The sequence below is a fragment of the Danio aesculapii genome, chromosome 2, assembly GCF_903798145.1.
Source record: "Danio aesculapii chromosome 2, fDanAes4.1, whole genome shotgun sequence".
Taxonomy (NCBI): Eukaryota; Metazoa; Chordata; class Actinopteri; order Cypriniformes; family Danionidae; genus Danio; species Danio aesculapii.
The window spans coordinates 53,985,342-53,999,004 of NC_079436.1; the positions used below are offsets into that span (position 1 = coordinate 53,985,342).

General features: G+C 33.0%; 1 protein-coding gene across 1 annotated transcript in view; it reads left to right on the plus strand.

Moving 5' to 3' along the window:
* Positions 1 to 13,663, plus strand: part of LOC130238755 (piezo-type mechanosensitive ion channel component 2) — a 224,448-nt gene that overhangs the window by 18,031 nt on the left and 192,754 nt on the right. The window contains 1 exon segment of the mRNA XM_056469860.1: positions 7,556 to 7,651. Within this exon segment, the coding sequence (XP_056325835.1) occupies positions 7,556 to 7,651 (96 nt within the window).

The following is a 13,663-nucleotide window of genomic DNA, read 5'->3' on the forward strand; positions in this document are numbered from 1 at the left end:
TTTTGGGCAGACTGTGAATTACTTTGCCTCTGTTGCTCACAGTGGATTAATCTAATGTGTAACTATACATTACATACAGTTGAAGGCCAAATTTTTAGCTCTCCTGTGAAATTTTTATCGTTTTCTTTTGTTTACCAAGATTTTAAAGTTTTTTCCAACATATTTTTAAACTAAATAACTCATTTCTTATGTCTTTGCTATGATGATAGTATGGACTCTTGTATTCGGCATTTACTTTGACTTTTACTTCATTGCAGACAATACAACACTTGTTGCTGGTAACAGTATGGATGATCCTTTTCTTCTTTGGTCTGGAAAACACAGCATCCATTACCCCTGCCCAAAAAAAATGAAGTTCTGATTCATCTGACCACAGTACACATTTCCACTGTGTGATGGTTCATCCCATATACCTCTGAGCCCAGAGAAGTCGATGGAGCTTCTGGACACTGTTAACATAGGGCTTTCTTTTGGCACAGTACAGTTTTCACTGGCATTTGTGGATGTAGCTACATATTGTGGTGCTTAACAAAGTTTTTCGGAGTAGTCCTGAGCCGATGTGGTTATATAGCTTACAGATGAATGAGGATTCTTGATGCAGTGCCACCTGAGAGATCGGAGATCATGGTTGTTCAGCTTAGATTTGCGCCCTTGTCCTTTACACACTGAAATTCCTCCAGATTCCTTGAATCTTTTAATTATGTTACACACTGTCTTCCTATTTTTCTTTGAGGAACTTTGTTTTTAAGCATTTAAATAATTTTCTCCTGTATTTGTTGGCAAACTGGCGAGCCTCGGCCCATCTTTGCTCCTAAAAGACGAGACCTTTCTTGTATGCTGCTTGTGTACCAAATCATAATTACATATGATATATCACCTGTTGACATCACTGGTTTCAAATCATTTTCAAACCATCATTTTACCAATTGACCTGATTACTCCCCTAAACTGCTCCTGTCCAACTTGTTTTGGAATGTGTTGCAGGTCTGAATGACAGGAAAGGATTTATATTTACAAATAAAATGAGGTTGAGCAGACAAAACATGAAATGTGTTGTGTTCATATTGCCTGCAATGATTTTTTCTGAAATCTGATTTTTTCCATACTGTCCCAGCTTTTTCTGATTTGGGATTGTAGTATTCGGCATGAAGAGCACTCTTAGGGTGCTTACACACTAGCACTTTTGGTCCGCACCAGTGTTCGTTTGACGTCAGGGATACGGTAGGTTTAGCTAGTGTAAATGTGTCTTTTGAACTCAGGTGTGCACCCACTAACCATACCCGAGTCCTCCTGAAAGAGGTGGTCTGGGGTACGGTTCACGCAAACTCTGGTCCGGCTCACTTCTGGTATAAATGCAATCGTACCAAATAACGGAAGTTAACCACCAACTGTACAACAAACTTTTATAATGTTCATTTTTGTATGTGTGTGTGTCACACACTGTACCTTGGTGACAACTGGGACTGAGCCAGGGTTAGCACAGTGATAAAATTACTGGCAATTTTCCAGAAGGGTCTGTATGTGTGAACAGGCCCTTTTTGAAAATACCGGTAAATTCCGGACAATTACCGTACATTACCGGTAATTTGCCGGAATGCTGCGCCGTGTGTACGCAGAAGGGAGATTGCCGGAAAGACGTGAGTTGTCTACTCCAGCCAATCAGAGAATTCAGACGCATTTACATCCGCTCTGTTCATGAAAATAAAAACCTTTGAATATTTTTCCAGACACATTTAGCTGCTATTTGTTGGTCAGATAATGTTTCTATGTTCATTACTAATGTCAACTGTGGCAAAAAATTATCGCTAAAATGCTTATGATAAACTGCCGTTTGTTTACCTTCAAGCTCTGCTTCACGTGTGTGCATGTGAAGTGCAGGAGTGCTCCGGTGAGTGCCAGCACTCACATTAGGAACATCTCGACATGTGAAAGTGTTCCTCTATATGTTTTCATTGAAGTTGTTCACAATACTTATCCGTTCACAGAGTTTGTAATGTTGTCAAATGTGTAAACATTTAGCTGCGGTTAGTGCTTTTGCCTTAGGATGTCTCTGGGAAAAGCTGCATGAATGCTAAAGCTTTAAATAAAAGTGAAACCATCAAGCCGGATCCCTATTACGTTTACAAGTACAAGCGCAGCTGTTTTGATCTAATTTGGTTAATGTCGGAATTTACCTGTATTTTAGAATAGACGTGTGAACAGTCTTTTTTTGGAAAATTCCGGAATGTCATTGCCTGTGTGAACAGCCGTTTATTAAACTTACCAGTAAAGTCGTTCTGATAATTTTCCAGATATTTACAGGTATTACTGTGTGAAAGGGGCTAAAGTCTGCTTGTCTCCTTTGAAAACAGCTTCTGCAGACATCACGGTTTGTTCTGAATGTTTATAATATTTTTTCGGCAGATAGACGCAGGTCACTTTCTGTATGTTCTAAACCAAAAGATTCAGTAAAAGCAGAACGACCGCAATGTGCGGATGTCTTTCCATTTTGGTGCTTTGCTTTCGTGGCCGTCACCTAGCAACAGCCATACACACAACTGCAGCTCGATGGGGTTCAGAAGGAAAAAAGGCAGTGTGAACACAAACTCAACCGAGAAGGTGGCAAGGGGTCCAGGCAATTGAACCAAGCGTGAAAGCACCCTAAAAGGCCTTACTAGGTTAATTAGGTTTACTAGGCATGTTAGGGTAACTAGGCATGTAATTTGACAACAGTGGTTTGTTCTGTAGACAATCAGGAAAAACTAATATTTCTTAAAGGCGCTAATGACTTCAGGGTCTACTGTAAATCAAGCTAAAACTGCAATCAAACACACTGAAAAATTATTCACTAGATTTACTCTATTGTTTTTTTTTAAGGTAAGTGGTTGCAAGCAATTTATATGAGCTGAATTTAAACAAACAAATGATCTAAAACATTACTAAATTTAATTAGTTTGATTAAATTCAGCCCACGTAAACTGTTTGCAACCAGTTACCTTAAAAAATGAGTTTTTCAGTGCAGGGTATTTGTTTATTTTTATCTATTTTATTTGAAATATATTTACTAAATACATTAACTATAAAACCCTGATATAATATTTTTGTAAAAAAATACTTGTCATTAAAAAAAATAAGGTTTACTTGTTGTTTTTGTTTGTATCACTTCAGTTTGTTGCATATGAAAACATGAGGCCTCCATAATTATGCCATACTACAGTTTAACTTCCTCAGAAGTGCTAAAACACCCATTAATGGGATCATTAAGGGACTGGAATTGTTAACTGGGATCAAATCAGAGCCAGAATCGTTACATTCCTTACAATTTCCATCCATACTTGGCACAAACCAGATCTCTCAGAGCTTTCAAGAAAAACATTCGCATATGGTGATTATGATAAAATGATGCATTATTATAATGTCTGTCTGTGTTTGTACTGTCTTTTTTATTTAGAGGTCGACAGAATGATCAGCTGACTGGTTTCCCAAGCCATTATTTGGCATTTTTTTTAATTAATTGGCCTTGCTTGATTGTGCTGCAAATTAGGCTGACCAGGCACAGAATCATCTGCAAGCAGCTAAATAATGTGTAACACATCAACTGACTCATGCAGCATCTTGTGACTGATTAATGTGCTAATTAGTGTATACTCCATCAGCTGTTTTCGTTTCTGTCTGCTTTGCGTTTTTGTCTGTTGGCGCCATCTTGTGTCTGATTAATGCGCAGGTTAGTGTATACTCCATCAGCTGCTTTGCGTTTTTGTCTGTTTGGTGCCATCTTGTGACTGATTAATGTGCAGGTTAGAGTATACTCCATCAGCTGTTTTCGTGTCTGTCTGCTTCACATTTTAGTCTGTTTGGCGTCATCTTGTGACTGATTAATGCGCAGGTTAGTGTATACTCCATCAGCTGTTTTCATTTCAGTCTGCTTTGCATTTTTGTCTGTTTGGTGCCATCTTGTGACTGATTAATGCACAGGTTAGTGTATACTCCATCAGCTTTTTTCGTTTCTGTCTGCTTTGTGTTTTGTCTGTTTGACACCATCTTGTGTCTGAATAATGCGCAGGTTAGTGTATACTCTATCAGCTGTTTTTGTTTCTGTCTACTTTGCGTTTTTGTCTGTTTGGCGCCATGTTGTGTCTGAATAATGTGCTGGTTAGTGTATACTCCATCAGCTGTTTTCGTGTCTGTCTGCTTTGTGTTTTGTCTGTTTGACACCATCTTGTGTCTGAATAATGCGCAGGTTAGTGTATACTCCATCAGTTGTTTTCGTTTCTGTCGGCTTTCTGTTTTTGTCTGTTTGACGCCATCTTTTATCAGAATAATGCGCAGGTTAGTGTATACTCCATCAGCTGTTTTTGTTTCTGTCAGCTTTACATTTATTTAAAGAACTAATAAACTATTACAGCTCAGAACAATGTCTTGTGTCAAATTTTTTGTTTTGTGGCAAGTCGCCATGTAATAAACGGGATAAAGTACATCTAGAATGGTTGTTTTCACAGAATAAACCCATCAGTCTTAAAGTACAACAGAGCTCCAGTTTTTTCATCGGGCTGCTGAAAAACCTGTCAGATCTACTTTATACCTTACATATATTATTATCAGGATATGAGAGGACTTTTATCATGATATGAGATACATTAAACCTACATTAGGTTTGCAGGTGTGGTTTAATATCGAAGACTGGATTCTGGTAATTGCAGTGGAAAGTTCTTGTGGCTGTGATCTATGCGCTTTGACTTTTTACTGCTTTTTATTGTCGTTATTATGTTATTTGTCTCAGATGTTGTTAGTATAGTGGGGAATAGAGACAAATTGGCTGTTTAACAGTATAATTGGCTGTTAGTAAATGGTGATGGAATGATATTTTTGTCATCATTGGCCTTTTCTTCTGATGTTGGATTAATTCTGCTGAGCTTTAATGTTAAAATTAATGTGTGTAATATTCACAGCCTCTGCATTTTAATGTCAAAAGGAGGTCTTCAGATGCCATTCCTTCAGTCTGATTGTTAAAATCAAGCCGTGTAACAAGCATTTTGGAACGAGCTTTAATGAAGGATGAGTGAGTTGATGGAAAGAAAGGATCAGAGCAGATAGACTGTGGAAACTCTCTGAAAACACAGACGGAGACTAAAGGTCTGAAAGGACTTTCATTTGAAGCCTGTAAACAAGACGCTGTAATTTGACCTCATCTAACTTGAACTGATTTTGCTCACAGGTCTGTTACTCTTCACATTTAAAACAGAAATTGCGAATAATATGTTACAATGATGGCAAACTTTATGCAAACCAGAGCATGGAATAATATTTGTTTATTAATCGCTTAATTATTTACAAATGTTGTAATGTTAAGATTGTAAATGACAAAGATGTGTAAATACAGTAACACAAATTATCTTTTTATTTGTTTTACAGGTAAACACATATAGAAGGAAATTGTAATTTTAATTTACAAATTTAAATAAAACCTGAAGATGTAAAGGTCAATTGTTATTCATTTTATTTATTTACTGACCTGAAGATATGTTCAGATTTTATTAATTTAATTTATTTCATTTAATTAATGTATTTTTTTAACTGCGCGCACACACATGCGGAAATAGTTATTACACATGCAGACCAAATTGTAAAATTATTTTAAAAAATAGTTTTTTAAAGAAATAATATTATATTACTGATGTTTTTTAAAATTAATTATTTATACATACAATACAGATACTATTTATTATAATGTATTTATTATCACCCATGTGTGCATTACTTAAGACATTCCTCTTAATGAAATATGCAGTAAATAATTTAGTGCTTTATTTATTGTTTGTTTTTGTTATTCAGTCACACCGTCTTCTGTCTGAATAATGTACAGGTTAGTGTATACTCCATCAGCTGTTTTCGCTTCTGTCTCTTTTGCGTTTTTGTCTGTTTGGCGCCATCTTGTGACTGATTAATGCGCAGGTTAGTTTATACTCCATCAGCTGTTTTCGTTTCTGTCAACTTTGCATTTTTGTCTGTTTAGTGCCATCTTGTGTCTGAATAATGTGCAGGTTAGTGTATACTCCATCAGCTGTTTTCGTTTCTGTCAACTTTGCATTTTTGTCTGTTTAGTGCCATCTTGTGTCTGAATAATGCGCAGGTTAGTGTATACTCCATCAGCTGTTTTGGTTTCTGTCTCTTTTGCGTTTTTGATTGTTTGGCGCCATCTTGTGTCTGAATATTGTGCAGGTTAGTGTATACTCCATCAGCTGTTTTCGTTTCTGTCTCTTTTGCGTTTTTGATTGTTTGGCGCCATCTTGTGTCTGAATAATGCGCAGGTTAGTGTATACTCCATCAGCTGTTTTTGTTTCTGTCAACTTTGCATTTTAGTCTGTTTAGTGCCATCTTGTGTCTGAATAATGTTCAGGTTAGTGTATACTCCATCAGCTGTTTTTGTTTCTGTCAGCTTTGCGTTTGTTTGTTTGTTTGTTTGTTTGCAAATAATGTGCATACTATATTGTTATTTATATGTTCTGCAATGTCAAAGAGCAAAAAAATTTATATAGGCCTTGTTTATCTGTTTGTTAAAATGTATGACAATTTATACCCAAGCTTTTTGTTTTGTTTTATATTTGTTGTGTTTTTTGTTTTGTTGTGTTTTCTGTTTCTTTTCATTTCTTTGTCTTTTCTTTTCTTTTCTTTTCTTTTCTTTTCTTTTCTTTTCTTTTCTTTTCTTTTCTCTTTTCTTTTCTTTTCTTTTCTTTTCTTTTCTTTTCTTTTCTGTTCTGTTCTGTTCTTTTTTTTTGTTTTGCCAATGCCAATTGTTCTTTCCCTCCTCATTTACTGTTTCCCGTTGTGCAACTTTTCTTTTATTAATTTATTAAAATCAATTTATGGTCACAAACATATAGCAACAATTCTCTAACATGCAATTCTGTGTGTTTGTTTTCTCTACAGCATGCCTGTTCAGGTTCAATAAAATATATTTATGATTGACAATTGCAGTAATTCATATGCGTTTCAGTGTTTTAATTTAATTTAATTTAATTATTTTTGTTTTATGTTTTTTATTTATTTTATATATTCATTTTTTGTTTTATTTTATTTAATTTTAATTCTGCCAATCATTTAATATTTCTAAACCAGTGAAATAATCAATCAATAATCAATCTTTCCCTACTCATTTACATTTAATTTATTAAAATCTGTCACGGATAGCAGTAATTCTTTAACATGCAATTCTGTTTTTTTTTCTCTCCACAACCTATCTGTTCAGAATAATATATTTATAATTGAACATTTTTTCATTAAATAAAATTTTATTTGTTTTTTGTTATGTTTTTTTATTTCATTTTTTAAAACTTAACTATGTAGAGCATAATTTTATTTTATTGTTATAGAATTGTTGTTTATTTTTAATTCAATTAAATTTTATGTTTTATTTTATTTAGTTTTGTTCTGTTCATTTAATATTTTTGATCCAGTGCAATACCAATTGTTCTTTCTCTGCTCATTTAGTATTTTCCAATGTGCAGCTGTAAATGATTTATTAAAATCTATTATATATGCTCTAACATGTGTTTCTGTGTTTATTTTCTCTCCACAGCATGTCTGTTCAGGTTCAATGGGCTGTCCTTCATCTACCTCCTCTTCCTCCTCCTTATCCCGCTGTTCCCGGAGCCCTCCAGCATCACTATGAGAGGTAAAAACAGCACTAAAACATCTGCCTGCTTTAACATTCAGCAGAGTCACAGTTTTGTTGACCAGGGCGTTTGCTCAGGGGAAGTTCTTTATTAATCACTTTATTAATAGTTATTTATTTTTTTTTACAAATGGTATGATGTTAATAATATTTGCTTTTTGTTTTTACAAGATGTGTCAATACAATAAACAAACAATCTATTTATTTAGTGTTTTTATAGATATACAATTATAGAAGGAAATTTTATATTTATTTACAAATTAAAATAAAACCTAACTGTAGAGCAGGGGTCGCGGGGTCTTAAAGTCTAACATTTAAAAATCGAAATTTTAGACCTTAAAAAGTCTTAAATTCGCTGTTCTAGGTCTTAAATATTTTTGCACAGGTCTTATTTTTCCGATATCCATGTAACTCTACATCTAATGCTCATTTAAATTCTTTTTTGTTGCTGTTGCTTGGTTTTCATGGTGTTGTAGTTCTTTATTTCACTAGTCTAGATGTCATTTGCGGTATTACAACTACAAATGAGACCAACATGCAACAGCCAAACAGCTTTCTGTTATTGAACTCCGAGAATGTGACATCATCGCTGTGTTTGCGGAGGTTCGCTTTGGGTGTGCGACATGATTTCGGCTGGCGGAGCTCACAAAATTTTTTGAGACTCGAGCGAACAGTTCATGCGGCTCTGCGTTCGATTTGAGTTGAATATGAAACACTTTGAAGAGATTTTGTCTGAAACGCGTACGACTGTACAGACATCTTTATGATCCATCCATGCATGAACATTGGTCTTAAATTTAATACTTAATGGTCTTAAAAAGGACTTAAAGTATTAAATTTGACATTATGATATCTGCAGAAACCCTGGGAAAGGTAAATTGTTATTCTATTTAATTATTGACAAACCTGAAGATATGTTTAAAATTCTTTATATATATATAAATATATATATATATATATATATATATAGATATAGATATAGATATATTCATTAATTCATTTTCTTTTCTTTTCGGCTTAGTCCCTTTATTAATCTGGAGTCGCCACAGTGGAATGAACCGCCAACTTATCCAGCATATGTTTAACGCAGCGGATGCCCTTCCAGCTGCAACCCATCTCTGGGAAACATCCACACACACTCATTCACACTCATGCACTACGGACAATTTTAGCCTACCCAATTCATCTGTACCGGATGTCTTTGGACTGTGGGGGAAACCGGAGCACCCGCAGGAAACCCACGCGAACGCAGGGAGAATATATATACTTAATATAATATATACAGTATATACTTCACTATACACTATATTATAAATAAGTGAAGTTTACTTCTATACTAATTTGTAGAGGATCATGTACTTATGACTGACCATGGCTGGTTCCTCATTAGCTGTCTCATGATTAACCAGTCAGATGAATGATAAACACACATAAATAACCGGATTTCCTTATTTTAGTCATCTTCGTCTTGAAGAATCCCCCCCATCCACCCTGACTTCTCCCTTTCTTTCCTAGAGTAATTCATGGTACGGCTCTCAGTGGTTAGCACTCTTTCCTCACAGCAAGAAGGTCGCTGATTCGAGTCCCGGCTTGGCCAGTTTCTGTGTGGAGTTTGCATGTTCTCCCCATGCTCGCCTTTCCTCCGGGTGCTCCGGTTTCCCCCACAGTCCAAAGATATACAGTATAAGTGAACTGAATAAACTAAATTGGCTGTAGTATATTAGTGCAAGGGCGTCACGGTGGCACAGTGGGTAGCACAATCGCCTCACAGCAAGAAGGTCGCTGGTTCGAGCCTCGGCTGGGTCTGTTGGCATTTCTGTGTGGAGTTTGCATGTTCTCTCCATGTTTGCGTGGGTTTCCTCTGGTTTCCCCCACAGTCTAAAGACATGTGCTATAGGTGAACTGGGTAAGCTAAATTGTTTGTAGTGTATATGTGAATGAGTGTGTATGGATGTTTCCCAGTGATGGGTTGCAGCTGGAAGGGCATCCGCTGCATAAAACATATGCTGGGATAGTTGGCGGTTCATTCGGCTGTGGCAACCTCTGATAAACAAAGCCGAAGGAAAATTAATCAATCAATCAATTTGGGGGAGTTCTTGAGACCTGAGCTCAGACTCCCCTCTCTCCCGATGAAAAGGGAGGGAGCCACAGGCTTGAGGATCTTCCTGGCTCAGGGCTCTCTCCTGGGACAGCATGCTAAACACACTTTGTTTATCATTCATCAGCTAAGTGTGAACTCTTGAAATATTATTATATTACTACTTGTAGAGCAGTAGAAACATTCACCAGAGTCACATTTATGTTGAACAGGCCTTTTGTTGGGAAGGAAGAACTCATTGATGGGTGTAATGAAGGTGTGCTGATCATGCTGAATAATTGAGCAGAGCATTATGGTAAATCAGTGTTAATCCCCTGAGACCAGCAAGATTAAAGTCTTAGAGAAGAAAAACTCATCAGTGGGATTTATATTCCCATGAGACAATTTAAGCATCGAGCTTTGTTGAAGACTTTATCAATTAAAGATTACGAGGAACTTGAACTTTTTTGATCTCTTTTTTATGTTTGTGCAATTTCCTTCAAAATGAAGCTCAAATTGTTATATAAATGTTAGTTTTTTAGATTATATTTTTTATAATTATTTAGTTAATATAGTGTATTATACAGACAAAAATTAAATATGTATTTTGATTTAATGCATGCTTTTTATTAAGTTAGTTTTATTTAAGTTTTAATTATTTAATTTAATTGAACATTAGAATAATATTTAATTGAATAAAAACAATATTGACATCAGCCTTAAATAAATGAACAATTTTATTTGAGCTAATATTTGCCAAATATATTACTAAATTTCATTGTTTAACTTGATGTTATTATAATACGAATAATTTGATGTTGTTAATTTTGTGAAGTTCGGATTATTTTATAATGTTATAGTTGTTTTAGTACCCTTGAGATACCATTGTAGTTTTTAGTATTATTTATTAAATATAGTATATTATATAGTTTTTTTTTTTCAATCAATTTTTTTTAAATGCATTTTTTTAAAGTTAAAGTTAAAGTTTTATTTAACTTTTTACTAAATTAAATAACAATATTGACATTTGGCTTAAATAAATAAATAAATAAATAAATAAATAAATAAATATTATTTATTTACCAAATATTTCTAAATTTCATTGTTTAACTTGGTGTAATTATAATAAAAATAATTTAATGTTATTAATTTTGTGAAGTTCAGATTATTATATAATGTTTTATAGTTGTTTTAGTACCATACCATTGTAGTTTTTAGAATTATTTATTAAATATAGTATATTAAATAGTTTTTTTTTTCAATAAAATTTTTTTAAATGCATGTTTTTTTTAATTAAGTTAAAGTTTTATTTACTTTTTACTAAATTAAATAACAATATTGACATTTGGCTTAAATAAATAAATAAATAAATAAATAAATAAATAAATAAATAAATAAATAAATAAATAAATAAATAAATAAACATTATTTATTTACCAAATATTTCTAAATTTCATTGTTTAACCTGGTGTAAGAATAATAAGAATAACTTGATGTTATTAATTATGTTTCTGGAATTTCCTTCAAAATGAAGTTCAGATTATTATATAATGTTTCAGCTGTTTTAATATCATTGAGACGGTATTGTAGTTTTTATAATTATTTGGAAATATAGTATATTATATAGTTTTTTTTTTTAAAACACATATGTACTGTATTTCATTTAATTGCATGCTTTTTATTTAGTAAAATTTTGTTTTACTAAACATTTTGTTTTATTTTTACTAAATTAAATAAAAACAAAATGACATCTGACTTAAATAAATAAATGAAGAATTTTATTTGAGCTATTTGCCAAATATATTACTAAATTTCATTGTTTAACTTGATGTTATTATAATAAGAATAACTTATGATGTTATTATTTTTTGTTTCTGGAATTTCCTTCAAAATGAAGTTAAAGTTTAAGTTTTTACAAAAATTGAAGTTTAAGTTTTTACAAAATTTAATAAAAACAATATGACATCTGGCTTGAATGAAAGAATAAATAAATAAATGTATTTGAGCTAATATTTGTCAACTATTTCTAAATTTCATTGTTATAACTTAAAACAAGACAACAAAAAATCTACAAAAATGTATAAGAAACAGCATAGAAACATTTTATTTAAAACAATGTTGATTTAATCTTATGATACAGCACAATGGGTTAAAAACAGAATGTGCAGGGAATAATTTTGTGCATAAATCATGTTAATTGACAACAACAAAAAGTCTTAGGGAAGAAAAACTCATCAGAGGGATTTATATTCCTGCGAGAGAATTCAAGCATCGAGCTTTGTTGAAGAATTTATTAATTAAAGATTACAAGGAACTATGTTTCTAGAATTTGCTTCAAAATGAAGTTCAGATTGTTATATATTGCTACAGTTGTTATTTTAGTTTCATTGCGAGGTCATTGCAGTTATTATAATTATTTAGTAAATATAATAAATAAATTTATATTTTTGTATGTTTTATTAAAATGCATACTGTTTGTTTATTAATTATCTTTTTAAATGAGCTTTTTAATAAGTTAAATTAAATAGAAAAATACTGAAGGGGTGGTATGTTTAAATGGTTTAAATCCTGGCTGGCCCAGTTGGCATTTCTGTGTGGAGTTTGTATGTTCTCCCCGTGTTGGCGTGGGTTTCCTCCAAGTGCTCTGGTTTCCTCCACAGTCCAAACTAAATTGCCTGTAGTGTATGAGTGTGTATGGGTGTTTCCCAGTGTTGGGTTGCGACTAGAAGGGCATCTGCTGTGTAAAACATGCTGGAATAGTTGGCAGTTCATTCCGCTGTGGCGACACCTGATTAATAAAGGGACTAAGCCAAAGGAGAATGAATGAATAAAGGAAAAATACTGACATCTAGCTTAAATAAATATGTAAATAAATAACACAATTATGTTTCAAGCTATTTGCCAAATATTTCTTGATGTTATGAAAATAAAACCACATAAAAAACTGTGAAATAAAAAAGAAACAGTATAAAAACATTTCGAAAACATTTGAAAATTTCTTCAGGTCTCAAACTTTTAAACTGATTAAATTGTAAGTATCATAAATGTATTAATATGTTAATTAACATAATTTATGCTCCAAATTACTCACTGCTCTTTGTTTTTAACCCATTGTGCTATCACGTAAGGTATATATTTATTATGAACACATACACATACATATACATACAGTTAAAGTCAGATTTATTAGCTCCACTAATATTTTTTTTCTTTTTTAAATATGTTCTTTTTTAAACAGAGCAAGGAACTTTTCGCAGCATGTCTGATAATGTCTATTTCTTTTGAAGAAAGTCTTATTTGTTTTATTTCGGCTAGAATAAAAGCAGTTTTAAATTTTTTAAAGACCATTTTAAGGTCAATATTATTAGCCCCTTTAAGGTAATTTTTTTTTTCAGTAGTCTAAAGAACAAACCATCGTTATACAATAACTTGCATAATTAACCTGTGTAGTTAATTAACCTAGTTAACCTAGTTAAGCCTTTAAATGTCACTTTAAGCTGTATAGAAGAGTCAAATATTATTTACTGTCATCATGGCAAAGATAAAATAATAGTTTTAATAGCTCATTTCTAATAACTGATTTGTGTTTAGAAATGTGTTGGAAAAAATCTTCACTCCGTTAAACAGAAATTGGGGGAAAAAATAAACAACAGGTATTAATTCTCACTTTAAGTGTGTGTGTGTGTGTGTGTGTGTGTGTGTGTGTGTGTGTGTGTGTGCGCGCGTGTGTGCGCGTGTGTGCACGTGTGTGCGCGTGTGTGTGCGCGCGTGTGTGTGTGTGTTTATATATGTATATATGTGTATATGTATATATATGTATATATGTGCATATGTGTGTGTGTGTGTGTGTATATATATATTCATTTCTCAGTGAATATAGGTAAATATTGTGATGCACTTTGACAAAACAGATTAAACAGATATTTTATTAAAAT